A 27,985-nucleotide genomic window follows, 5' to 3' on the forward strand; every position below is an offset into this window, starting at 1 on the left:
CGATACCTCCCCGACGGCCCCGGCACGCGCTCACAGCCTCACGCACCGCACATGCGCAGCGGCCACCGCAGCCTCCACCTCCCTTCCCGCCGCCGGTGGTGGGCGGGACCTGCCTGGACGGTGGGCGGGGCCTGTCTGGACGGTGGGCGGGGCCTTCCTGGACGGTGGGCGGGGGCTGTGGCGGCCTAGCGGGGCCGCGCCATGCAGCGGGATGTCGGGAGCCTTCCGCTGGCCCCCGCGGTGCGCGCTCGGCTCCTCAGCGCCGGCTTCCAGACGGTGCAGGAGCTGCTGGAGACCGGCCCCTGCGGGCTGAGCAAAGGTACCGGCGGGCGGGACCGGCTCCCCCGCCGCCTCCCGCCCTTCCTCTGTGAGGTCCCCCGCAGCCCTTCCCTTTCCGCTGTGGCTGACTGGCGCGGGTGGGGTGTCGGCTGATTCAACCTTACCGGAGTGTACCGCATCCCTGGCAGTGCTCAAGGCCAGGTTGGACACAGGGGCTTGGAGCAAGCTGCTCCAGTGGAAGGGGTCCCTGCCCGTGGCAGGGGTTGGGACTGGATGAGCTTTAAGGTCCCTTCCAACTGAAACCATTCCGTGATCCTATGTGGTTAGTGTACACCGAGCAGCTCAGGCGGGTGAGGTGCTTGATCCATATGGAAGGGCCGTGGCTCGGCTCTGGAAAGCTCCCCTGAGAAGCCTGAGCCCTCAGTGAGCCTGGACGAATGGCCAGAGTTAAACCTTTCCTGGGTTTCAGGTTTGCCTGAGCAGAGAAACAGGCAAAAACCGATGATAAAAGATTCTTCCTGCACCGAGTGGTGGGTGTCAATGGGATGCAGAAAAGGGAAAAAACAAAGGATTCTCATTACTCTTCTTTCCCCATCTGTATGTTCTTTAAAGTAAACTTCCCTGCAGTCACCTTTTCCAAGAAGATTTCTAAGAAACATTTAATGATACTTTTATTATCTATAATAAGATGTAGTTATAGTTTTGCCTTGAAGATCAAAGTGAAGTAGCTAGAGCCTGACAGATACATGTGTGTAAAGGCAGACATGCAGAGGTGTCTGCTGGTATCTCATCTTTGTTACTGGGTGTTTCAAATCTAGAAGTGATGCATTAGGTATTCAGCCCCGCAGTACCCCAAGAATTCAGAGCACGATCAGTAGCTGTCCTTGTCGCTTACCAGTCTACAGCCTGACTTCTTTTCCAGGACCTTATTTGTTTGAAATTAAATGAATATGATGGGACATTCCATGCAGAATAGGTGAATTGCTCTGTCAGATCTCATTCATGTCTGTGAACAGCAGTTTTGATTATTTTTTCTGTTTGCAGACAGCTTACTGGCACCTGAATTCTGAACACAGGGCATCATTGCTGAGCTCTTCTGAAAATCATGTAATTAGTTCCAGAGATGTTGGCAAGCTCTGTGCGTCGTTGTACTGAAAGGATTAATATTTTGTGTTACACTGCAGAACGTTCAGTTTCTGTCAAACAAGTTGAACTATCTCTTTGTACTTTCAATAAATCACTATTTATAAAAATAAGGTAGCGTTTCATGCTTTTGACTTTTCTAGAAATTGGAATCTCCAAGGAAGAGGCCCTGGAAGTGTTACAGGTTGTGAGGCAGGAATGTCATGGGGATGCAGCAAGGACCGCTGCAAGATCAGGTGCCTCCAGAAAGTGCACAGCCCTGGAACTTCTGGAAGAGGAGCAGACCCAGGGCTTCATCATCACCTTTTGTTCAGCATTAGACAATATTCTAGGAGGTGGTGTGCAGCTAACCAAAATCACCGAGATCTGTGGAGCGCCTGGTGTTGGGAAAACACAGCTATGGTATTTCACTTTTAGTTTACTTTTGGGTTTCTTTAATTATGAGGAGAGAGTATTTTTCTTGTTGTCAATCTCTGATTCTTCTACAGCATCATAAATAAAATCATGATAATGGCTGTGGTGCTTCCTGCTCCATGTATTCCTCAACAGAAATGTCACTTTAGGAGTTGGGAGAGCTTTGTTATGTGGATATTTATCTGGTTTTTCTGTTTTCCCTGGCAGCATGCAGTTGGCGGTAGATGTACAGATCCCAGAATGCTTTGGAGGTGTAGCTGGAGAAGCCGTGTTCATTGATACTGAAGGAAGTTTTATAGTAGACAGAGTAGTGGACATCGCAGCTGCCTGCGTGCAGCATTGCCACCTTATTGCCGAAGCTCATCAAGAAGAAGGTACGTTGCTAAGTCATTTCTTTCTGCCTCGTAGACTGCGACTGGAGTGAGATGGGTGTCTCCTGGGCTGCAGTTCTACCATTTCAGAAGCAGTGCTGGCTCCAGAAGTTCTTGCTGCCAGACTTTAATTTCTACCTGAAATAAAGCATCATACCCTGAACAGCGTCAGCATGTGGAGCCCATGCTGCAGACTGAGCTGATCCACTTTAAGAATAATTCTTCTTCTATGTGACGGTTTGGAGGGGGTTTTGCTCCTCTTTTTTTTTTTTTTTTTTTTTTTTTTAGCACTTTAATGAATGAATTCACAGCAAAACACAATTCTGTCAGCAGAACTGAGGGATAATATGGGACACGAAGAGCAGCTGGGGAAAGGGAAGAGGAACAATAGAGGCAGTGTTGCTGCTGAAGCCCCATACTGTAAAACTGTAGCTGGAGTTCACCTCCTTCATGAGGTCAATATAGCCAAGTTGCATTCGATGAAGAGTAGTGCTAGAATTCTAGAACTCATCAGTGTGTTGGGGATACTGACACAACTTTTATGTTACCCTTAAAGAGTATTTCATGCAGCAAACTTCTGTTTGAACTGAGGTGAATGGACACCATATTAAATGAGCTACTACCTGTACACGAAACAACAGATGATTAATAGTCAGTGTTGTCCTCTGATGGTGATCTGGCTTGAAAATGATTTACTGGAAAAGTTCTTTTTTCAGAAGTAGATTTTTCATTTTTGGAGCACTCCCTTGGAGGCTCCGGTGTATCTGTGTGTGAATGCTGAGACAGCATCTGCTATCACCTTCTTGACTTTCAAGCCAGATGGAAGGTATGTTTCCCACACTCTGTACCTTGACTGTTTCTGTTTCCGGGGGTTCTGCTGTTGCTATATGTGGAGGGCATCATTTGGTAGAATGATGAAAGTAGCAATATGCTATTACAGACTTCTGACTCATTTACTCATCTGTTTATCTGTTCTCAGATCATCTAAAAGCTTTGGAGACTTTCTCTGTTGAAAGTATCCTTTCTCACATATATTACTTCCGTTGCCGTGACTACATAGAGCTTCTTGCACAGGTCTACCTCCTCCCAGACTTTCTTTCGGAGCACTCAAAGGTAAGCATTATCACAGACTTAGGGGAAGATACCACTCATCTTCACACTAAGGATTTTCAAGGTTGCTCAGCTGTTATAGTAAGAGTAACATGAGTAACGCCTTGGTACCTTGTCAGCTTGGCAGTAATGTATTGGCTGATGGTGGAGTACAAATGTAAGCTTGGCTGCTTGTTTGCTTTGTCATTCCCATCCCAATTAATTCTGAAAGCAATTTGCTTTTGCTACCACTGCTTCCATCTTTCTGAATCTCCACTTTGAAGTGAGGATACTGGACCTATGTTGCCACATGTTGTTTTGTTTCTATGAGCACTGAGTTCTGAATCATTATAGAACTGCTTTACAGAAGAGTCTCTGAGCCAGGTGTATGTGTGATGACCATGATACAGGTGGACCAGAAAGGCTTAGTGCCACTCACTTTTGTCGTAGAAGATCACTGAGGACCAGAGGCATTCGGTACCATCCTGACATACACACAGTGACTCTTCTTTCCCACACTTTTGTTGCTACAAGCGGCCAGAGCCTGCAGCTTGACTCCTGGGTGGACTACAGCCTAAAAGTTTCCTAGTTCCTAGTGTTTTAGTGAAATGCTATTGTAGGGCAGATTTTCAGCACCTCTCTTCCAGATTTCTAGGTTCTACACAGCAGATCACTAACAGGAGTTGGGAAGGATGAAGTGTACCCCATTCTAATGGAGCACAGATCAGTGTTGTTTAGTTAGATTGTCTTCTGTATGTAATTTCAGTTTTTGGAAGCTGTTAGGTTCTTGAAAGCACAGATGGGAGTCTTTCTTTTGCTTAGTGTAGTCTGGTATTTCCCTTTCTCTGCCAGGTACTAACGGTGCCCTGTTATGTTTGCTCTTGTGGAAAGTACATGGCTTCATTAGCACAGTTGCATTGGGCTGCAATTCTCTGGTACCATCTGTGCTGATTATCTGTGCTTGGCCTGGAGCCTGAAATACTACTGAAGGTTGCAGGAGAACCATAAGACCTTCTGATGATTCCTTGGATAGGCTATAAGTGACTTGACAGATTGCTCATTGCAGTCCAGCTCTCATGAAAATTAGTCCGATCCCAGTGTGCAGACCTGGAGCTGAGACTGGGACCAGAGAAACCTACAGATTTTAGGTATTTTTTAGAGAGACCTAGTTGTAGAATGTCATTTGGAAACAGGAATTAGTTTGAGATCTTGTTAAGAATATGAGAGAAGCCAATAATATGAAAAAGGCTATGTTAGAAAATATTCCTGTCATAATAAAATCTAGTTCTTTAAGGTCTAGTAGAGACACACTGGCATGGCGAAGGCATTTGGTGCCAAGCTTTCTCTATAAAGCCTATGTTAGAATACTTTAAGTCTACTTGTTTGCTATTTTATAGGAAGTACCACTGCAAGAAAATAAACTAAATTGCATCCTACCCGGATGTATTAATCTGATAGGCAAGTTATATGTATGTATATGTTCCATTCTAGCACAAGTCATTTTTTTTTCATTTGGAGGTTCAGGGCCATTTCACAGAGTGATGTTTGCTGCAGGCTTGCATGTTCCAGTCCAAAGCAACTTCCCAGTAATGAGTTAAATCTATAATAGAGACAACCCATTTTCTTGTGTTGTTTCCAATTTGTTATCTTGTGCATTAATGCAAGGACTTGTAGATACCCAGGATTTGAGTGACATCTGAACATGCAGATGCTGTAAAACAATCCATTTCCCTTCTGTATTTCAGACAAACTTGGGTCATCAGAACAGCCACAGCAAATGAAGTTAGAATAAATCAAAGTCCCTGACTAATGTTTATATAGTGTCTTGAGGGTGATGGGGCAGCAGCAGCATTGTGTTCAAGCTTCAGCTAATGATTGCTACAAAAGAAATAATTCAGCAAAGCAAACATCTTCAGGCAAGATAGATACTCAGGTCTATTGCACAGTGTCTGGAATGTCTTCATGCATCAGTTCAACTCCATGTTTCTAAGATAACTCATCTGATTCTGTATCAGTGATCTATCTTAACAGTGACTACAGACAGCATGTGTTCTAATCTTGTTAGGATTTATTTTTTGAGGGAACAGGTGGAATAAATTAGTGTTCATGGAGAGCTGATCAGAGTACAACCCTGCTGTTTAACAATTTATTTTTCTCCAGCTCCTCTCCTGCAAGGCTTTAGGTCCAGGTTTATTATTTTGTATTCTATACGGGGTGCTCCACAGAAGTCAGCTCTAAGTGAGCGAGCTCTGGAACTGGAAAGAGCTCTGTGCTGCCTTAACTAATGGGAGATCTTAGTGCAGCATTTTGTTTAAGCTAGTGCAGCTACGGTCTGAGCTAATATCTCTGAATAAAGCAGTACTGCACTTAGCAAGTGTCCTAGTGTGTTCAAAGCTTGGAGCTCTTTAGCCTGCACTCTTATGGAGTGCTGATTGTTCCCAATATATATCTAGAGACAATAGGTGTTATGCTGTTATGCACATCTGAGTATGAAATAAGATTGTCATCACCTTATACAAAACATTCCAGTGCACTTAAAAAGATGTCTTGCTGCTTTTTGTCATTTGCTTGTAGGATAATAATGGAAGTTCTCCTTTTCTTCCACATTTAGGTCCGACTGGTGGTAATTGATGGAATTGCATTTCCTTTTCGCCATGATTTTGAAGACCTCTCGCTTCGGACAAGGCTTCTGAATGGTCTGGCGCAGCAGCTGATCATCATAGCAAATGATCATAAGTCAGCGGTAAGTCTAGGGCAGGTTTAGATCAGAAAAGATGCTACTTTAGAATAAATGCATTTCAAAGAATGAAGCAAATGCGATTTGCTGGAAATAGCAAAACAAAACTGCAAGAATGCCCTCTACATCTGTGTTTGCCAGTTTGGCTAGTAAATATTGGGGGGGGGGGGCCACAGGCAAAACTATTTGGGTGGAAAATTCCTAGACTTGCCAGAATAAGTAAAATCTGCATTAAAAGCATCCTGTGGATCTTAATTAAATGGTAGCATATCAATCTACCATGCTGTTTCACATAATCTTTTAATGATTTGGTAGGACAAGGAATGACTGGTGACTTTTTACCTACAGAGCACACACATAAAATACATCAGAATATTTGGCAGTTCCAAATGCTGTCTACTCTTTGTTTAAAAATAAACTACAGTCTTAGTGTAGGAACTGTTCTTAGGGAGGAAAAGCACTTTATCTGCTGGTTTGGTTTGCTCTTCTGGCATCCATGGAAACTCACAGCTTCCTCCCTGGGCATTGTTTCTACGTCATTTACGCAAAGATGGAGGCCAGCAAATCTGCAGCCCCATAGCCAGCAGATGGCACTCAGAAGCTACATCTGTTCCAGAAGTTGTTTTGGCAAGTCCCTTACAGTACAGAAAAGCATTGTTCAGGAACTGGAGCTTAAGCCATCTCAAAATGGTACTTGTGCCTGCAATTCTTTCCAGGTGACTTGCAACCTTGTCACCCACAACTCTGGCGCAAATGGGTTTTGTTCCTCACTGCTAAAAATAAGCCTCCCCTTGTGCTTCCTCTGATAGCTGCAGGAAGGGAAGGAACACAGCTCTACATTCTGTCCTGGTGAAACGATTGGGCTTGCTGCTGAAAGCATACCCTCTCTGTCATCCTGAAATGAAATATGAAGCTTCTTGCTGGTGTGGGTACCAAAGGAAGTGAATGTTTTATGACTGCTTGATTTTGCACAGCCTCCAGTTTACTGAGTGCTTTCACTCATAAATTTGGTACCTGGTGACCTTGAACAAGAGCAGTTGTCATTGTACAGTCTGTTTTTCTTTGGTCAACGGGCACATATGTCATTTCTTTCTATTGAACAAGTGAGCAGTTTAGTACAAACACTTGCTGAATAAACACTTGCTACAGAAGCAATAAACACAGAGCTTCCAAAATGATTTAGCTCTGAGTGGCCCTCCTGTTAGTTTTTGAGTTAGTTCCATATAGCTTGCAAGCAGTCTAAATTCAGCTGCGTGCCAGAAATTGCTCCTTGGGCAGCAAAGCTGGGCAGACTGAATGCTCTAATATGGTAGGAACTTCGTTTAGTTTCTAAAGCTGAACTCAGTGGGTTGTGCTGCGATGTCCAGAGCAGGCCTTCTCCAGCTCCAGTAAAACAGGGAGCCTGTTTGGGGTTGTTACCATCCATATCTGATGAGTTGCTTTTCTAAAATACACAGTACATGCCTTGAGGATGTCAGCTATGTAAATGTTTTGGTGTGTGCCCTCTGTGCTCAGTGGAGTTGCTTCCTCTAGCACACTTTAACTGTTCAAGCAAGAATTGTACAAGCATGTCAAACAATGAAAACCCCATAGGTTTAAGATAGGTACAATTTTTTATTTTTCATTTTTAATGAACTTTGCAATTAATATTCCTGGCTCTCTTCTGTCTCACCCACCCCCACTTCTACCAGGGATCTAACCTAGACTGTCTGTGAACCTCCTACAACTGATTTGTGCTGCGAAAACACTCCCCCGCTCTGTCTGTTCACTTTTCATTCTGCTTTGTATTGTACCCACTTGCGCATTTTTAGAAGACAAGGCACAGAAATTCTGTTAATCACTAGGCTTATGCATGTTTTGAGCAGCAGCACCAAATTCATTAATGCCAATGACTGAAAGCTGTCTCTCTACAGAGGGCTGGTGCAAGTCATGTGCACCTGAATACAGATCCAAACAGTTATTTAGTACAAATACAGTGGAAAATACAGTTTGCATCCCTTGGGGAGGGAGAAATTTTCTTTAAAGTCTTGAATGAAAGAAATCTACCTTCCATGCAAATGGAAAATACATTTTTCAGGGTTCTGTTATTTTGTTTTGCCTATTGAGAAGGTGAGGCACCTTTACAGTTTCTTCTTGCTAACATGGATCTTCACCTGAGTAACTACTTTATTGTTAAAAGCTTTTTGAAAAATGCCTCTCTTCCCTCCCACCAGTATGCTTATTTTCTGGAGATTTTCTTGTTTGTGTGCTTCTGTTTCCTCTTTTAGGTAGTTCTGACAAACCAAATGACAACAAGGATTGGACAGAGCCAGTCCACATTGGTACCTGCTTTAGGTAGGCGTTTAGCTTCTGAGTTGAAAACTGAGTTAATCTTCAAATACATGACTTTGTTTCTTCTGGCATCATGTGCAAAGAAAATGAAATTGCTTGCTGAATTTCTGCAGTGTAGCAGAATCCATGGTGAAAGTTGTTCCAAATGGGTCTCAGGCTAGTATTTTGGAACTCTGCAGTAGTGCTTACCTATGACAGCTTTGTGAGTATAATCAGCAGCTATCAAACTTTATTCTAAACTCAAACATGGTGTGCAGATTAGAATCCTGGTTAGATTTTTTAACAGGGATTACAAACGTTTTTAAAAGTAATGACATTTTCAGGTTGCAGAAACTCACAGGTTGAGAGTGGTGTTGGATATTTTTTTCCTTTTTAAAAAACAAGAATGTTAATACTAAACTTGCTATTAAATCTGTCAGCATTCCTTTAAGATGACTGCATCACCCTTTACGGGGAAGCACTAGGTACTAAGAGCTCTGAGTAAGTAGGTTTTTAGAAGGGCAGCTAATGTATTGCTGCCTTCCCCTGAGGATCTAGGCTGTTACCTTTATCCTAGCTGTGGCTGTGTCAACTAAGGAGGCCACTACCCCTGCTTGAGGTCACTGCTGCATCCTATATACTGGCTGAGCTGTTCATTGATTATCTCCTAAGCCATTTCTGCCAAAAGTGGCCCAGTTAAATTTGAGCCATTTAAATAATAAGTAAACCTCTGATAAATTAAGTAATTTAGACTGAAATTGGCTAGTGAATATCTTACAGAAAATGCAGGGACGGACCTGGGAGCAATAAACCTCTAGCAGTAATGTGGTGATGAACAGATTAAAGCACTAATAGAATAACACAACTTAATAGTTGCACACTTCAAACTATGCTGCAATTTCTTCAATTCCCTGAGAATCATCCACTGCTTTTCCAAAACAGTTTAAGTTGTTTATTTTGCCATTACACTTGAGCATGTTCCATTAATTATTTGCAAAGTCATTTCATATTTGCTGCATAGCTGGAGCTCCCTACCCATTGCTCCATGCAGTTACGGCATAGAGAGAAGTTATGTGTGGGATTCTCAACTACAGCCTGTCTAGAGTGAGTTTAAGTGTTTTTTACAGGCTGTTCAATTTTGTCCTGTAATGAGCAGAGTACCTCATACAGATTCTTTTGCTGCAGTCACAGGGGAAAATAGAACAGCTCTTCTCAAGTAGAGATTTTGACACATTAAGAAAAAGCTCAGTGTTTAAATCTTCTTTCAGGTCATAACTTTGTATTATTTTATGGTACACTTAAAGGGCAACAAATCCTCTGTCCACAGCTTCAGTTTCTGTGGACTAAGTAATGGTTCCCTTGTTCCGGAGCGGAGGGAGAAGGGGACACATACAAAGGCAAAGATATTCTCAGTGTCTGTACAGGCATTGAACCATTTGGCAGAGATGTAAGATAAAATGAACAAATACAGACTGTCTCCATCAAGAATGTGAAGAATGTGGAATTTTGAGCTGTGCATGCAGATACAGACCCAGCTTCTAGTGTCTGACCCTTCTTGTCATTTTTGCCTCTTGCTCTCTGATGTATTATTTTTGGCAGCCTTTCTGGCTACAAACTCAAAGTTTCTGTCTTTTTATTTCAGTAGCCAGTGTTGTTTGAGAGGTATTGTGTTTATGGAGTCATAAGGATAGTAAAGAATGTGAAGACATTCAGAGTAGGTTATAATTCAAAGATACCATGTATTGTCTTGTGCATATTTTCTTTTACAAACATTTAATTTGACATAAGCTCACACCGACATAAACTGATTGTGATTCTCACCAGAATGGGTGTGTAGTAAACATACAGTATTGTTGAGTTGTGTGTACTCTGCAAAAGCGAAACTTTGCACCAGTTGTTAAAATATTTAGGTTAAGAGATATTCCCCCTATGCTAAACAGCCTTTCCTAAGATTTCACAAGAGCATTAATCTCTAAACTCTTATTCAGCTTCTTGGCAGAAGGGAACTTCTTAATTATGGGGAAAAAAAGGCACAGTTGCTGCAAGGTATTAAGTCAAGAGCTCTGGGAAGAGGACAGCTTTCTTTCCCACTAGTAATAGCTAAGCTGGGTGTTCCTAGACATTTCTACTGGATATATTTAGAAAGGAGGTCAAATATAAATCTGCAGCCAGTTTAACTCAGAAATACCCCATTTTACCGTAGCATTTTTCTTTCACAGTCAGTACAGTTGGAAACATTCTAGTGTGGAATCTGTACCCATTGTAAAATGTGTTTTGATCTCTGACTCAGAACCATATCTGATGACTAGAATCTTTAATCTCAACTTACATGCAGTGGAGCAAGGTCTAGCAAGATACCTACAGGGTCTAGATCTTCATTACAGCTGAATCGTATTTTTTGTCTTCTTTGTGCTGTAATGAACACCAGAGCACATGGGGCATGTGGGGTTGGTGACATGATGACCAACAAGTGATTCAGAAGTTAATGGGGCTGTATGGAGGTGAAGAGGAGAGGCTTGCATCACTGAAACAAAATGACTGGTTTGAAATACAGTCCCATCTTTGGACTACTGACTATATCCAGGGATAAACAGAGGAAAACACCCAGTAAAACTGTCTATAAATTGACTATAAATTCGGTTCAGGTGTGAACCGAAACAACAGGACTATTTCCCCTGAAATAGGATAACAATCCAGACTTCCTTCTTGCTTTCCACCATGCCCTCTGTCTTGCATTTGGTTGTGTTTCTTTTGCATTTTGCTGTCAGAAGCAGAAGACTGCTTCAGGGGCCCTTAATACTTTAATAATCATTGACTTTTCTCCCAAAGCTTGTATCCCAAAGGGAGTGATGTTTGCTCATAATTATTCCTGAGAGGCAGAGTATCAGAATTTTGAAGGAGGATTTAGACATACTCAACTAGGCTCTTTCAGTAGTAATTAGAAAAATCTTTTCTTAATGCTATGTCTGTTTTCAAGACTTGTCTAGTACCTGTCCTTTATTAGTTATATAGAAAATCTTTCTACAAATATGGAAGTACTGCACCAAGCTTTCTATAAAACACACTGTGAGTATAGAGGTTATTCCTTGTCTCAGTGTACTTGGTAAACTAGTTGTGAAATCCTTGCACATTGATACAAAATATGTGATTTATTACTGCAAGAAAGGTGTATATATGTTTAATCATGGAGGTTTTTTTGAAGACTGGTCTAATTTACTGATGATGGTGCTGTTATAGGAGCATAAATAAAATGGCCTGTATTTTGTGTCACTCAGGAGAAAGCTGGGGACATGCTGCTACTGTCCGTTTAATCTTTCACTGGGACAACAGTCAGAGGTAGGTGAAAACGTAAGCAGTGAAGTGCATAACACCACTGACAAATGTGATATTTGAGAATCCTTCTCTGAATGGCCAAGCAGGGATTTGAACTTGACTTCTGGCTCTGCTCTGCCATGTCCCATGCTACTGCAGCTCAAGAAGAGCTTTCTAGTTCAGCTTAAGACAGCGTGGGCTGAACTGTCACGCTCCTCCTTCTCACCATGGTCAGCTTGCTGCAGTGCTGTACTTTCTTTCTGACAAGATGCTATGTCTCATCAAACTACAACATTCTAATGGCAGCTGCTCAGACACAATTGAGGATCTGGTGCCTAAGTAGAAATTTTTACTCTCTGTATTTTGTAAGCAGGGAGTAGAATGTCTTTGCTTCAGCCTTTTAGGTCCCAGTCAGCACAAAGCCAAAGATGCCAAAGGCAGCTTTCCACCTGGGTAGCAATTCTCAGGACAGAGAAGGCTTGCTGAGCCCTGAGCCTTAGTGGCAGCCTCTGAAACTTTCTGCTTTTGAATGTAGCAGGACGGTTCCAAGTTACAATGACCTGCAGGAAGTAAAAGAGCTTCATTTACTCCCAGTTCAGAGCTGAGTTATGGAGGATGATTTTAGCAGCCCAAAGGAATGAGGATGACCCTTCTAAAAACCATATGAAGTTCTGTTTCCTGGTTCTTTTTTTCCCTCTTCAGTATATTGCAAGCTTACTTCTCTTTCCTGGTCACTTAAATTTGTCTTGTGTGTAGTATCACAGTGCAGCAGCTTGGGATTATGAAGTCTTGCTTCAATTCCCTAATCTTCTGCAAACAGTGAGCAAAAATGCTGCTGGAATGTTGTTGTGCATAGTTTGGCTTGTTAAACCTGAAAGAGACAGGCAGTGACACTTTCTTGTGCAGTTTCGGTTTTTTAAAGTCTAAGTTTGAAGGAAATGCAGAATGATTACAGCAGGCTGTTTATGTTGGAATTAAATTAACATCACTGATCAGTTAACAGCCTTTATAAGACAGAAGTTGAATCAACACAATGATTGCAGAGTGAACAAAAGTTAATTTTATGTATCAAAACTAAGGAGTTTTTTTCTTCTCCAGCAGCTAGGAAGGTTGTAGATAACGTGTTTCAGGAAGTGAACCAAAGATAGACAAACGTGTTATTTACTGTTCTAAACGTATAGCTAATATGGAGCAGGGCCTACAGAAGCACAGCAATTCCAGTGAAAACTGCCTAACTGTAAAAAGCAGCAATAGTACATTCTGTTGCATTTTTCACACAAGCTACCTATACCTGATGGTATACATCATGGGCTTCTTGTTATTTTTATATTAAGGTATTGAGGCACAAAGATATTTGAGTATCCATTTGCCACCTTCTTCTTTATTAATTGTGCTTTGGCCTAATATGATAGCTGTCTCTTTCTTTCTACTACTGAAAATGGCAGAGCTTAATTATAAGGGGTCTCATTGCTGTGAGGTAAGATCCTGTTGAGTCAGACGCATGCAGCAGAGCTCCAGCTGAGCACTTGTGAAAGTGTGGCTTCTGCAGCTTCAGATTTAGGCTATTTTGTAGAGTATAACCCACCCCTTAAATGTTCTGAGGAATTCCCTGTGTAGCTAATACGAAGCGGCAGTGTTCCTCAGGCTGTAATTACGTGCTCTCTAATAGAATGGCACCTCAGGGAGGTAAAAAAACCCCTGAAAATAATTAACGGGATCTTTGGCAGGGTGTCTTGATACAGAGAGCAGAACACTTTCCATACTGGCTTCACCTAAGTGTGAGTTTTGGGGAGGTGGGCATGGTTTAGACTAGCATCAGCCCTGGGACTGGTTGAAAAATCCCTTATTTTTGAGCTGCTGTGCGGTCTTAAAAGCAGGCATCTATTGGGCTAGGTGCTACCACAAATCAAGATGCACTGCTTAGAGTCTAAATGCACAAAATCAAAGAGGAGAAATACAAGGAGACTATTTTCTCAAGGTTGTGCTGTATGTCAGTGGCAAGATCAGGCTTAGAAACAGAGCATCTTATGCTCCTTCTCCATCGACTAGGTTATACTGACAGGCCTGGGAAATCTAGAAAAAAAACTCCCTAGCATATGAATTCTTGAGGGATCTCCCAATGTCAAGATGTCAGTGAACGAATGATTGCTTAACAGAATAGGAAAAAATTGTACTCAAAACCTTGTTTATTTGTTTGTTTGCATTTTAAGAAAGCAGTGTTTGGAATTACTTCATAATGAGTATTTTTCAAAAACTGTGATGAAATCCCATGATGAAACAAGGGTGATTAGTCACTTGTTTTAGTAGGTCTGCATTGTATTTGAGCTGACAGGTCATGTAAGGATGGGAATTTGGCATCCACACTTTAAATGACCTATATGAAAATATATATATATATGAATTCCACTGGTCATGTACCTCGTGTTTGTGGGGGAAACTTGAGTCTAGTCATTTGGCTACTTGGAATTTTTATTATTGTATTTACTAATCATAATTATCTGGTGTTTTTTGTTTAACCAGGCTGGCAACATTGTACAAATCACCGAGTCAGAAGGAGTCAACTATACCGTATCACATCACAGTTAGTATTTCTTTTGGGCTGGAAATTGCTAGCTGTAAAGGAATTTTCAGACACATAGACAAATCTGTGAATGATGTTTTCTTAGTGTTGCTTTTCAGTTGCCTTATGAAAGTAACTGGTAATACTGGGATGGCTCCAGGTTTATTAATATTTTGCACCTTTTCTCTTCAGAAAAATGAACCAGCATGTTAGTTCTCTTAGAATTAAAACAGTTTGATTTCCAGATCAGATTTATAGGCAGCCTGTCGCCATTTGTTCTTCTGGTAATACTGCTTATTTTACCTGCCCAAGACTTTTGGCCTAAGTGCAGTTACAGAGAACAACCACACACTTGCTGAGCATTCATTTTGGGAGACTTGGACAAGCCAAGCTGTGTTCTCCCTTGTCACGTAGTACACTATTGATTCCTTAGTGGCTCTTCTCTGCATCTTCCCGGTGAGTTTCTCTTTCTAAGACAAAGGTGACCTGAATCACACATGGTATTGCAGAGGTTTCACCAGTACTTTGTGCCATACATATTTCCACATCTCTGCTTTAAGTGCATTGCCTAATATAACCTACATTGTATTTCTCTTTCATAGCTCCATCCTACTGGTAACCCTATTACCAGCCAATATATACAGATTTTTCTATTCTGCCACTGTCATATGAGGAGTTTCCTGCTTATGGCTGGAGTTCTTATTCACCCCTAGTTAAATCCTGTGATTATTTTCTTTTGTGGAGTGCTCAGATACGTATTAATGAGAATGCACACAGTCTAAGCTGTATTTAGGTTAAAAAAAAAAATCCAGCCCCACCACTCGACTCTTATATCTCAAAATGTCAGATACATTGGTACATGCCATACCTATTTGCCATGTGTCCTCATGGAAACACGTTGCCATAGCACTTCCTGCAGATTTTAATGCTGCCATAAGATGAGATCTTCAAACTATTGAATAGGTATTTCCTTTTTCAGTCCTGAATGTATTCACCTAGACAGAAGAAATATTGCAAATATATATGTATATGTAAAAAAAAAAATAAAATAAATGTTCTGTAAGGACTGGAAGGATAAGTGGGACCACATCCCAAAGTTGTTTGGATCATGCGATGTGAGCTCAGCCCTTTCTCTCCAGCTGATGAACAGATGGATTTTATCTTAGACAGTTTAATAGCCTTTTCCTTTCAGTTTTATATGCATTATAAAAGAGCTATGCTCTCTTCTTCAGTGTGAATGCACACAATTTTGAAATACAGTTGAGAGTGTATCCTAATCAAAGATTAGTTAAAATTTAAGGTTATCCCTGTGTTTTTCCCTTAATCCTGTTGAGCTGCTTCAGCAGACGGTTTCTGGAAGTAAAAAATGTATTATCCCAGTTTTTTTTTCCTCCTCAAATTCAGGCCTGATGGTAACAGTCTGCTGTTAGCATTTCTCATTCCCATCTCCGCAGCTAAACTGAAGAATGTAAATACGTGTTCCATGTTTCCAAATCTGATCTAGCACATCTATGTTTAACCAGCATACCAAAAAAGATAATTAAAAAAATAATAAATTCCTCAAGCCTATTTCCTCAAAGATGTTTAGACTTAGACAAATTAGATACTGTGGTACCATTGACAAACCGGCTGTTCACTCTGAGCAAGTGTGGAAGCTGTGGAACATGTATCAGATGAAGTATTTTCTTTCACAGGCTGTTAAGGATTAATTCTTAAATGCAGACTATAGAAATGTAAATTGATTTATGCACAAGGGAGTAATTATATCATCTGATCCACCTGAATTTCCCAGGTACTGTGACCAGATTATTTCACTATAAAAGATAAGAGCCCTAGGACCTATATTCTGGGCAGGAATAACCAGTATTTCCCTGAACTGTGGAGGGTCTGCCAGACTAGCAATGAGAACACCACTCAAGTAATAAAGCCATCTGCTTTTGTCAACTTTGATGCAGTCTGTAGCTGCCAGAAAATATTAAAGAAAAAATCAAAATGACCGTAGACTGAGCTTTGTAGGTCCTTGGTTCCATTACCCACGTGGTTGGTATCTAAAACTCACTAACAAATACACAGATAAACCACTTCAAAATATACACAAAAACCTTGTAATTTTGAGGCACTCTGTCCAGAAGGTGTATGCCTTTAACTAAAAGCAAAACATCCATGCTAAGCAGTCTACTGTATCATGTTATGGCCTTTATAAGCATTGGAATGCTTTTGCTGTGAGTCTATCATGCTGGATTAAGTGGATTCTTGGCTACAGATCCACCTTTGTGCCTAAGGGAAATGGCAGAGATTAGATGCAAGCAGCAGTGAAACACTAAACTTGAAGATTCCCCATTACGCTATTCAGAATAACACTTGAGTTGCTTATAATAGCAGAGGGACTGCACAAATACTGCCCTTGTGGCACCTCTTGCTGTTTGTTCCTTTGAAAAATTAGCAGGCTGCGTGAGGTGAGGCATTTGGAAATAGAAATACAGAGGTAGGACACTTAAGCAAAACATTTTGATTGGGTTCTTGTGTTGTTTTGGATTGATCTCAGTGTGGGACACACTGGTGTTTTGAGAAAGTCATATATCTGATAGTAACTCTACCTGCTTTCTCACGCTGCACCAACACAAAATGTCAGCTTTAGATGAAATTCTATCATCCCCACATTGTCTCTACCTATTTAGGATCCCCAAAGCAATTTCTTTTTCAGATTAACCCCTTTTCCTCTCTTAAGTCTGCACTGCATTGAGAGTCATCATTGTGCTGTCAGCAGTGCTCCCTGCACAGCATTTGCTGGGAGATGGGAAGATGGACAGTTGCAGGCTTCACATCCCATCCCAGTATTTCCATCTGCATTGGTGACATGATTAACTAACTGCTTTTCCAGATATTTTAAAATCTTTAAAAATCATTAAATTGTGAGGTACAGTAACACAAAATACAAATGGTACTAAGCCAAATAGATCACTTTAAGCTCTTTCCTGAGTAGCAGCATCTCATTTTCACTTCCACATTTAGTTTTGGCAGTTGAAGGTTCTCATCCCACTGTGTCCCATAAATTACTATGCTGGGACAGTCTTTGCAGTCTAGAGCCTGTTTCAAATATGCTGTTCTCTTACAATGTCTCATTGATGTTTTCAGTTCATTAAGTAGATACACGAAAGAAAAATATCCTAGGTTTTAGAAATTCACAGTTCTGTTTCTGAAAATGACTGAGGCAATTAATCCAGTCATCTCCTTGCTTCTGTGGAAGCTTGAATAAGGGCTGAAGGATTTGGCTTTTAATTTATTTAAATAGGCAACTTAATTTACAAAGAAACAGTGCTTCACAGCCATAGGGGATATCAGTGATAAAATGAAAATAATAGCCTGGTTGGTGAAAATGATAAAATTACGAGACTCAGTTATTAGTTGGCACATGTGTTAAAAGACTTGCTGTTCTGAGCTTAGCCTGGTCTAAAAACGGTCTGTGGCCACTCATCTAGAATAAAAGACAACATCATACCTTATTCTGATCTTCTGGGAACTGGTTACTCATGGTTTATATCCATAGAAGTGTTATCACATGATTTTGCTTATATCTCACAGTCTCATGGCTTCCGAGACGTGCAGCCTCCAGCTGTCACTCAAAATGCAGAAGGTGCTGAAATGAACCCTCGCAAACGGCCACGGAGAGAAGAGGAAAAGTAATTGAGATTCAAAAGTTGAATGTTAAAAAATGTGTGCTACAGGAGAACAGTTGCATAGTCAACGTGCAACCAAAGGTAGCCTGAGAGACTCTAACTTAAATTCCTGCTCTGGATGTTATTTTAACATTTGTGTGGCAGGAAATTCCTTTGTGTATGGCATCATTTTATAATAAAAATTCTGTTTTCTATAACAAGAGGCTTCAGCTTTTTTTTGGGGGGGGAGAGATGGAGAATATAAGTTTTTTTACTCTGGGTTAAAAAAGCAATGAAATGTGAGCATCTAGTAGAGTACATTTAATGACATAGGTCTTGACCACTCATCTGGTTTTATGTGCATCTGAATTTTAACAAGGTTTCATGTTCACATGCCTCAGACCAGGGCAAAAGGCAGTGGAGCTGCTGATGGATGCTTTAAGATAAATACATGCTTGAAAGCTGTGCCAGATGGGGGCATTAGCCCTTACCTGCTGCAAAGTCCTTGATCAAGGACAATCAAAGCACTGTTTTGAACTTCTCGTTTATCTTTTAGTGGCAACAATAGAGATGAAAACCTAGATCTGAAGGACAAAAGATTTAATCCAGCATGGTAATTTTCTGCTTCTATCATAGTAAGAATATTTTACCATCAGGCTCAAACCAAACTGCTGCATAGCCCTTAACTTCCATGTTTATTCTTTACCAAAGCATTCACAGTGAGCTGCTGTAATCAGGATCTGTTTTGTTCATGGCTTTAATAAAGAGGAAAACCAGGCTGCTTAGACACCAGCAACAGATTAGCAGCTCCCAAATCTAAACCAAATAAAGGAATGAATGTACACTGAAAATACAGCACAGTTTTGGCCTTTCTAGTAAGAGAGAACAAATCGATCAGATTATTGGAGGGAAAGAAAGGTACTGCAGTGCGAAACAGTAATTACTTCAATTATGAGAGGTGTTTGTCTGTACACATGCACACATATGACCCCTTTCTGGCACAGTGCTCGATAATGTTATAGCTGAGGAAACTCAGCCAGCAAGCTAAATTGAGAATTCAAGTTGTGGGAGTCACTATCTTTAATTTATAAACACTAAGCTGCCTTTGCTTTGAAACAAAATTCAGTGCTGAATCTGAGTCACGAAACCTGTCTATTCAAAAAGCTGCAAAAAAAAAAAAAAAAAGTGGCAGTGATTTTTGGATCATTATAGTGTTTAGATATAAATTACATAATAAAGTATTAAAAGGAAAAGTATTCAGCTGCCATGCAGCAACCCAGGCTGTGTCAAAATTTCAAACCTGTGAGTCAGGAGAAGCTCTCAAGCAAGCATGACACATAGGAAGAAAGGCAGTGGGATTTGTGACTCAGACAAACATTTCAATGCAGGAGACACAGGCAAACAAAAGGATCCTACCGCATGTGATGTCAGCAAACGCTCCATTTGGGAATAATAGCTTCCTACGTATTGCAGTGCAAGAAGGGGGAGCTAGCACAGTACACATGCCTCCGTAGCCACAAGGACAACCATCCATTAAGAATGTTGTAGCAGGATTTTAAGAAGCACTGCTGGTTACTAGTGATAGCTGCTCTCCACCGTGTTTGATATTTATGGAAAAATCCATTTCTCTCCATTCACTGTGCTCTGATTAAATATCCTCAACACGTTCTTCCATGTGTGAGGAGAGTAAGGGCATGCCTCCAATACACTATTAATTTCAGCTGACTGTTGTTCTCTTATTTTGTTTGTAGTAGAGTAGCATCCAGAAGCCCCAGCTGAGATGCTGATCCTGTTATACCAAGATAAATCGTTTTGGCTGAGTGAATGTTACATCTTCCAGCATTCCAGGCATCGTTATCAAACTAAAAAAATTGTATAGTTACTGGTGAACAGTGGGAGTTACAAAACATCCAGAGGAGACACGGGAGGCTCTCTATGCTGAGATTTATTTATTTATTTTATATTGAAGTTATAATAAAAATCAGCTCTGCAGACCAGAACTAGAGAGAAAGATCTGTTGGCTGAGACAAAATTAGATTAAATGAGCCAGATTTTGCTCTCATCTGCTGGAGACAAGGAAACTGTTCCAGGCTTAGAAATGAGTATAAAGAAAGAATCTGACCGTTGCCTCAACAATAAATCTTCCATGGCAAGTTGATATTTTCTTACGTGTGCCTGGAACTCTCTTACATTTCACAGCACCAGTGCACAACAGTGAGTAGAACGAGAGAATTCTATGACTGCACAGAAAGTAAGATTCTGACTAGATAATGTCACAGAACTGAGTCAAAAATAAAACAGGTTGTTTGATTTGCTGCTTAAGACCCAGTTTTCTGAAAGCCAAAAGCTTTAACTATCATGCTGAGTTTAGAATTATTCCATTTTGTAGGGATGACATTTACTTGTGGTGTAAGATCCTACTTTGTCACCACAACTAGAACACCGTATCTACCACAGGGCTCGCCAACAGGAAAACACTGCGGTCACAGTATACTGCTTCTCAAACCCAGAACCATGCTTTGAAACTCTTCAGTTTGGACAGGGAAAATAACAATTTATTTGTTCCTGGTTTTATGTGTTCTGTCCCTTTTCCATTATGAAACACTGAGAAACCAAATAGCTTCCAACTAGAATAAATTTAAGAAAACATGGAGAAGAAATAGCTTAATATAAGGTAAGAAGATATAGCCAAGGTCAAGTTCTGCAATCACAGTCTTGTAGTGAAGTCAATTACAAACTTGCTGGCTAATGTGGAAGGCAATTCAGCTGCTAACCTGGATGTTGAATACAGTGCTGAGAAAAGTACATTTAAAACATAACATTTATTTTTCTATTGAATTTAGTTATTTGGGGGCACTAAACTTAGAATCATTAAGCTATTTCATGGATTAACAACAAAGGTGAAATCCTTACTGCCTGCCTTTTTAACTCCATCCTTTTTCTGAACAAAAGATAAATACGTTGGAAAGAGAAGTCGTGTTCCAGCTTCTCAGATTTGTCTTTACCATCCTGGGGATCATAATTATTTAGAAAGGCACATTACGCTGTATTATACTGTTTTAACACATGCTAATTCTATATGAAATACATTTGATGAAGTTTTGAAATACGGTTTGATGCCTTCTTGTCCTAAGACAGAGTACTTTGAGGGAAATGGAATAAATAAAGCACTTACACTGCAGTAACATAAATATTACAACAGAATACATAGCGGAAATAATACTTCTTTTTATGGGATGAGAACCAGGGAAGTTAACCTGCAATCCCCAAACCAGCTGACACGCAAGGGCACTGGCTAAGAGTATACACACAGGAGTCTGGCTGCAGGGAAATGTGGCACCGGCTGCTGGAGCTGGCAGTGCCTTAGGGGCGCCAAGCAGCCTGCCCAGGCCTCCTCCGCACCAGTCTTCCTCTCGACTCGAGGAACCAGTGCCAGCTGCTACCTGCTCCTTGGCTTCCCCTCTCCCTGGCTCCCCAGGCTGTGTTCTCAATGTCTTGTGGCTTCCAGCCATAGTGTCATTTTGGATGATTAGGGTCAGGAGAGTTGGCTTCTTCCCTTGGCTACTGCAAGATCCTGCATTAATGTTCTATACTGAAGAATGAAATCACTGGGAACTGGCCTCCTTCCCAGTACTGAATTTCACCCATAAATGCACCCACTGTTAGATTGTAAGATACTGTCTTGCTTCCTACAAGCAAAAAATATTCATGCAATATGCACTATTTATTGAAGTCTAAGCTTTATGCAGTTTTAACTATACCTGTAGAAATAATAAATGGTATTAAAAGCAATAGTTCAATCACTGCACAACCAGTAAAAATGTTGGATTATATGCTGAAAGGATTCATAGAAAAGTATGTATTTTACTAGTTGATTCAAGAATTATAGCTAATATTGTTCATTACAAGAATTACTTGTCATTGATTTAAATAAAGCCAGAGAAGCATCACAATACTAAAAAAAATTATAAAACACATTTCAGTTTCAAACAATAAGAAGCGGGAATATTTAAAACACAAAACACCTAGTGATGTATATGGGAAAGCAAAAAGGAACCTTTACAGACCTCAATAAATGGTTCTAATTGCATCTGGATGCTTTTCTCAAACATGCTGTTTGAATACTTGCTCAATTTGGTATCTCACACTGCATTATTTTGGAGTTTGAAATTTATGACACGTGTACTTCTAATACTCTAATTTATTTAGTGTGAACCACTACAATTTTAGCAACACAGTTACAACTACATTAGTGACTCTTTTTGTATTATAGATGTTGATAAAATAAAATGTTTTGGACTCAAGAACAAGTCTCCTCAGCATGAAAGTTATGCCTCTGAAGTCTAGCATGTCAATATGAGACTGTAACATAATTTGTGACACCTTTTTTTGCTGTATAAACTTACTACACATTTGACTGTAAATGCTAAGGACTACATCACACCAATGTGTCTATGTGTCTCAAGTCTTTTTTTTTTTTTACAATTAGCAAAAATTTCTGCAGCTAAATCATAGAATTTGAGACTGCCCACCCACTGCATACATAAAGTCTATAAATCCTACCATTCAATTTTATCTGTTCTCTTACAGCACATACATTATAACAATAATAGACACAGCAGTGGTTGCTTTCTGGCACTCTTGTGACTGATTTTAAAAGAAATAATTTCAAAGACATTTCTAAGTATGTGCCTGTAAAATTCAAGGTCTTGTGACTGAAGTAGAATATCACAGAATCAGGGATCTAATCTACAGTGAAATGATGAACAAGTCATTCAAAGTAAGTCCATGGAAGAACCAATATATTTTCAATCCCATTAGGCACCTGCCTTAAATTTTGCTCTCATTGTAGGATGATCACCACCTTCCACCCCAAAAGCACAGAATATGCACTCACTGTTACACCCCTAGAACAGAATATAAATGGGACTGAAGCAGTACATCCCTTTATACTGCCTCCTGTGAGCAGAAGTGATCTGCAGGCTCAGCAACTCCAGTAGAGTTACATTCAGACAGTATGGTACTGTGGGACTTCAGCCTCAGATGAAATATGTTGCAAAAGTGGAAAGTAGAGAGGAAGGCCCTGGCACAGTAGCACTGCCAGCACACTCTGTTGTTTGCTGATATCCAGGAGGTCTGTGCCCCTCATCTCTGTTTAGCAGTAAAAGGAAATTATGCTGATGAAGAGTGACTGATTGCTGAAGTGGATCAGCCTTAATGAGAAGATACTGGACTCTGGTGTGCTCCTGCCTGCAGGATGATCTCACGATTTGACAACATCCAGACCACATTACCAAGTGTTATGTGGTCAGCTGTGTTTTGCTGCAGCAGTCCCATGGGCACTAATCTACAAGCCCACTTCGGTCAGTCAATCAAAGGTTTATCATGCAACAAACTTTGTTTTTCTTAATAAGAAACAAGGCATGTTGTGCTGTATCTGCTTTGACAGTGTTCCAGATCTGTTTTGTCCTTTTGAAGGGCTCAGCTTTTCATTAGTTCTTTCTTACACATGCTTTTCTTGAACAGATTTCCAAATCTAACTAAACAGACATGGACTAATATCCTGTCTCTCGCTATTGCTATTCAAAGAACCACCTTTCCTAAACAGAGGTCTGAATGGAAGGCTGAAAATGGAATTTTCCTTTGGAATGGGATTGGAAATTTCCATGACAGCTGGGAAGTGGCATACAGGACTGAAATCCTGTGTTCTGCAATAGATTTCGGATATTTCATTAGAATCTTTGATTATTAAACTGGAAAAGCTGACCTCACCTTAAAAACTTTAAAAAATCCAAAACAAACAAAGAGTGAAAGGAAAAAAAACAGAGAGAAGGACTTTGGTATTTAAGAACATCCTAATACAGTACTTATGGTAAAGGAGCCAGTAAAACTGTCCTAACAGAAGTTACTGTGCTTTTTAAAACTGCAGGTGAACAAAGACTGCCCCTAAGAAAATTAACTGGAACTTGATGCAGCTTGTCAACAGGAGCCTTCTCACTGCATTCCTTTCAAATTCTTGCTGTGTTTACTCTTAACCAATTGAAATTATTTTAGTGAATTGACCAGTAATTGTCTCATTGAATCTGAGGAGACATAAAAAAAACAGGCCTATACAGTCACATTCACGAGGTGACCAATATCAATCATATGCATATGTATAATGAACGGTGTTCTCTTTCAAGAATATCCTGCAAGCATAATTTTGTGTATTATCTCATTTACAACTCTACATTCAACAGTAGATGTGCCCTCAAAATGAGAACAGCCAAAGGCTTGGAAATACTTGCTTATCTGGTGGTTTCATATGGCCAGGAAAACAATATAGATTCTAAAACTACTTCTGGTTTATTGCAAAAGCCCTACTTTTTTTAAAGAGATCACTTTTGAAAGGCAATTTATTTGCCAATGGGTTTTCCCATTACATTTTTTTTTGTCTGGTGTTGGAGTGTATATCATAGGTATTTTAAGTATTGTCAAATCATTCTTAAAGCCCCTACACGTTTTCTACTTGTCAGTGTACAGGAACCACTTCCAAAGGTTACAAAAAATTAAAAAGAACTTCTTTTTGCACTCCATACAATTCAGGTCACCTCCCCAAGGCCTGCTCAAACCCTGCTTATTTCTCACCAGCAAAATGAAAAAGAGGAAGGCACCATTTTAAGGCTAAGATAAAACAGGTTTTGTTTGAAACAGCACTGTAAAACCTTCTTTAAAAAATAAAATGCAACATGACGGAGACACGTGTTTCCTTCTCAACTCAGGTCCTCCATTTGACAATACACTGCAAACCAGTAATTTTCAGAGTCAAAATTTCATGAATTGTGAGTTTATTCCATGCACCTAACTTCATCTCACAGAAACCATTCATAATGCTACCCAGCAATTCGGAGTGCACTGAGGCATTCTGAATTTAACTTCCAGAGTTATTAAATACTAAAAACATTTCACAATAGCACCAAACACACCTGTCATAGATTAGTGATTTACTTGATAGTACGTTGTATTTAGAGCTTCCTTTTCTGGACAGCAGTAACTAACAGCGGGGTTACCTCCTGTGGTAATTGCCCACCCCACTGTCTCCACTTCGTGAAGCGATAGCAGGTTCCTGGCTGCCTAACTTAGCCATACCACCCACAGCCACCGTATGTTCCACACTGCAGGTTAATAAGAACAGTTTTTCACCTTTCCCTCCCAGAAACAAATGTCAGCATGGCTTACAGCCATAAGCTCTTTATTTAATATTGAGGCAAAACAATACTAACTTGACCACAGTGCCAAAACTTGACAAAGTATCCAGAGTATAAAGTTCTACTCTATTTCATTTTAATTAGTGTCCTTTGCAATTAGACAAATGATGAAAAGCACATGGGGACTGCCAAGATGAATCAAGGACATCTGGTAACTTTAACATTTCAACATGAAACAGAGTACGTATGTCAGATGCTCTTATGTGCTGTTTGAAACAACTAAAAAAAATAAAACATGATTAACAACAATTTAAGAAAAAGACTATCAAAAAGCTTTTGAATCTTTTCTTGGACAGCCTTAATCGCTGTTTGCCACACAACACTAACGTGATCATACATCTTGTTGAATTAGCTGTTACTTCCCTAAGATATTTTTATAATAGAGATTTTTAGAATTGAGATTATATTACACTATCTGGATTATAGTTTCTTAGAAACTCCAACTGCCTCTGAATTACTAGTGAAAAACTACTTATCATTAACTTAAAGCTGCTTTTTTGATACTTGCACTGATACGCATTCTCTTGAGGCTTGTGACTCACTGATGATGCACACACAAACCTAAAAAAATGAAAACAAAACCCAGCAATGACATCATCAGCTGCAACAGTGGGTGATACCTTCAAAAGGAACTGCAGTGTTTTCTACCCCTCAAACTCACCTGGCATTCCTGAAGAAATGAATGTTACATTGAAAAAATATAAATTGTATATATTACTGAAAGAAATTACTTGGATTCTTTCAGGACAAGCTACACAATTTTCCGTGGCTCTAATAGGTTTTGGCTGTGAAAGTCTAAGGCTAACTGTGACAATCACATTTTTAACTCTCAGGGCTTTTACATATTCACAAGATTGCAATGTGATCAGTCAATGCTGCTGCCGGAAATATTCTAAAATTAGTTTGGCTCCGAAATAACAATTCACCAAACGGAAGATAGATTTACAGCAGCACCTGACATGCAGAGCTAATTACTATAATGCAGAGAACACCACGTTTCAGCAACCTACTGTCCTGGTTACAATCCGTTAAAACTCGAGAATATTTTTGCCTGCGATTTGGCCATTTTTCAAGGTGTAGCTGACATTAAGGATATCACTGCCTCCCATGTGTACAAGCCATTTTAAACGTGTGGCAATTATACCTGTTGGTTGTTGGTATTTATGGACCTGGTAGCTCTGAAAATAGCTTTTCAGCAGCAATGAATAAAACAAGGCAAAAGGCCTTTCACAAATGAAAGACATTTATTAAACAGCAGTAGAATATCAACTACAGTTTGTCCCCCACTGACTGGCTGTAACTTTTTTTAAGTTTCATTTGGTGTAGTATCTCCAGCTACTTATGAAAACACTCCAGCTACTTATCCCCTTCACCAGAACATTGAATAGGTAAAATCATGTGTATCATTTCTGAAACCATGTAACTACTCATATGGTGATCTCAGAGAATCACAGAGTGGTTTGGGTTGGAAGGGACCTTAAAGCTCATCCAGCTCCAACCCCTGCCATGAGCAGGGACACCTTCCATTAGACCAGGTTGCTCCAAGCCCCTGTGTCCAACCTGGCCTTTAACACTGCCAGGGATGGGGCAGCCACAGCTTCTCTGGGCACCCTGTGCCAGCGCCTCAGCACCCAGGACGTGTCAGGTTTACTGCTAAGTGCTGGAAGTTGGAAAATGCGATCCGCAGCTCCCTTCCCACCCTTCACCAACCACAGCTCTCCCGCAGAGCACATTTCCGCTGACATTCCCTATGTTTAATTGTCGCTTTCCCTCACGCTAACCCCGTCGGTTTTCCCAACCGCTCTTCACTCCGCCCGGCAGCGAGGAGAGGCCAGGCCGGGTCGGGCCGCCCCCAGCCCCGCTTACCGTCCGGCCCCGTCCCGAGCAGCGAGCGGGAGGCCGCGAAGGCGACACCGGCGCCGGAAACGATGAGCGCAGGGAAATCCTGAGGCAGAGATTAGGTAACAGGGAATGTGCTCTCAGGTTTCCTTCGGGTTCCTGTGAGGAACCTACGCGTCTGGCTGCCTTCGCATGACTCATCACATCGGCGCGGCTGTCAGAGCGCCTGCCTCCCCCCTCAGCCGCCTCCCACCCCTTCTCCTCCCGCTGTGCTGCCGTCCTGTCCCATCCTGTCCCGTCCTGTCCCTCGGCTGCCCAGACTCCCGTCCGGCCGCAGCCCGGACCCCTCAGCCCCCTCAGCGCCGGCCGCGCCTCCCAACTGCGCGCGCCCCCTCCCTCCCCCCCCCCCCCCACCTTCGCGTCCCGCGGCGTGCGCGTCCTCGCGGGTTCGCTCGGGTGCGCGCGCGCAGGCGGGCAGGCGGGAGCCGGCTGGCGGCGGGCAGGGAGCTCTCTGCGGGCGCAGTGCTGATCCGCCGGCGGGCGGCCGGGAATGCGAAGCAATGGCCGCGGGCGGCCCGGGCAGCGGCAGCGCGGAGGAGAAGAGCTACCGCCGCTTCCTCGAGCTGTTCTTGGGCGAGTTCCGCGGGCCCTTCGGGGTAGAGCCAGAGCCAGAGCCGGAGCCAGAACCGGAGCCGGCGCCAGCTCCCCCCTCCGCTGCCGACGCCGCTGCCGCCGCTGCCGAGGAGCCGGGGGCAGAGGGAGAAGCAGGGACGGCCGCCGAGACGGAGGAAGGTGAGGGCGGCCAAGACAACGAGGGCGGCCAGAGCGAGGCCGGCGACCCTCAGCCGCCCGCCCCGCCGCCGCCTCCCCCGCCGCTGCCCTCGCTGCCCCGGCCGCTGTCGGAGTACATCACGGAGGAGGAGGTGGAGGGAGAGTGCCTGGACCTCTGCCTGCAGCAGCTCTACAAGTAGTGAGTACCGGGCTGGGGAGCCTCCCGCTGCGCGGAGGGGATGAGGGGGGAGTGGGGT

The 27,985-nt window shown here is 41.6% G+C and overlaps 3 protein-coding genes and 1 long non-coding RNA gene across 7 annotated transcripts in view; 2 read left to right on the forward strand and 2 right to left on the reverse strand.

Annotated features, from left to right (window-relative positions):
* Window positions 1–371, reverse strand: part of TEX14 (testis expressed 14, intercellular bridge forming factor) — a 32,117-nt gene extending 31,746 nt beyond the window's left edge. The window contains exon 1 of the mRNA XM_065695122.1: window positions 1–371. The gene's annotated coding sequence lies outside the window, so the exon portion shown is untranslated.
* On the forward strand, window positions 145–18,092 carry RAD51C (RAD51 paralog C). Its single transcript, XM_065695131.1, has 9 exons — window positions 145–319; window positions 1,566–1,824; window positions 2,044–2,210; window positions 3,187–3,320; window positions 5,908–6,039; window positions 8,301–8,367; window positions 11,619–11,679; window positions 14,176–14,236; window positions 17,798–18,092. The coding sequence occupies exons 1-9, from the start codon at window positions 202–204 to the stop codon at window positions 17,897–17,899; spliced, it is 1,101 nt and encodes a 366-aa protein (XP_065551203.1). The 5' UTR covers window positions 145–201; the 3' UTR covers window positions 17,900–18,092.
* LOC136022163 (uncharacterized) lies at window positions 934–27,257 on the reverse strand. Of its 2 annotated transcripts, XR_010616021.1 has the most exons (5): window positions 26,985–27,257; window positions 25,627–25,679; window positions 17,715–18,455; window positions 15,084–15,210; window positions 934–6,045 (listed from the first exon to the last, which is right to left on the reverse strand). It is a non-coding gene; the product is annotated as an uncharacterized LOC136022163 (long non-coding RNA). The 2 variants fall into 2 exon arrangements; XR_010616022.1 differs by lacking the exon at window positions 17,715–18,455 and having other exon boundaries at window positions 26,985–27,212.
* PPM1E (protein phosphatase, Mg2+/Mn2+ dependent 1E) overlaps window positions 26,917–27,985 on the forward strand; it is a 67,149-nt gene continuing 66,080 nt past the window's right edge. For 2 of the 3 annotated variants that reach the window (XM_065695124.1, XM_065695125.1), the window contains exon 1: window positions 27,635–27,927. Coding sequence is in view for 1 of the 3 variants with exons in the window: in XM_065695123.1 (XP_065551195.1) it covers window positions 27,518–27,927 (410 nt within the window). In the remaining 2 variants the exon portion in view is untranslated. Of the gene's footprint in view, window positions 27,928–27,985 lie in introns of all 3 variants that reach the window. The other variant, XM_065695123.1, reaches the window with a different exon arrangement.

Source organism: Lathamus discolor, chromosome 14, assembly GCF_037157495.1.
Source record: "Lathamus discolor isolate bLatDis1 chromosome 14, bLatDis1.hap1, whole genome shotgun sequence".
Classification (NCBI taxonomy): domain Eukaryota; kingdom Metazoa; phylum Chordata; class Aves; order Psittaciformes; family Psittacidae; genus Lathamus; species Lathamus discolor.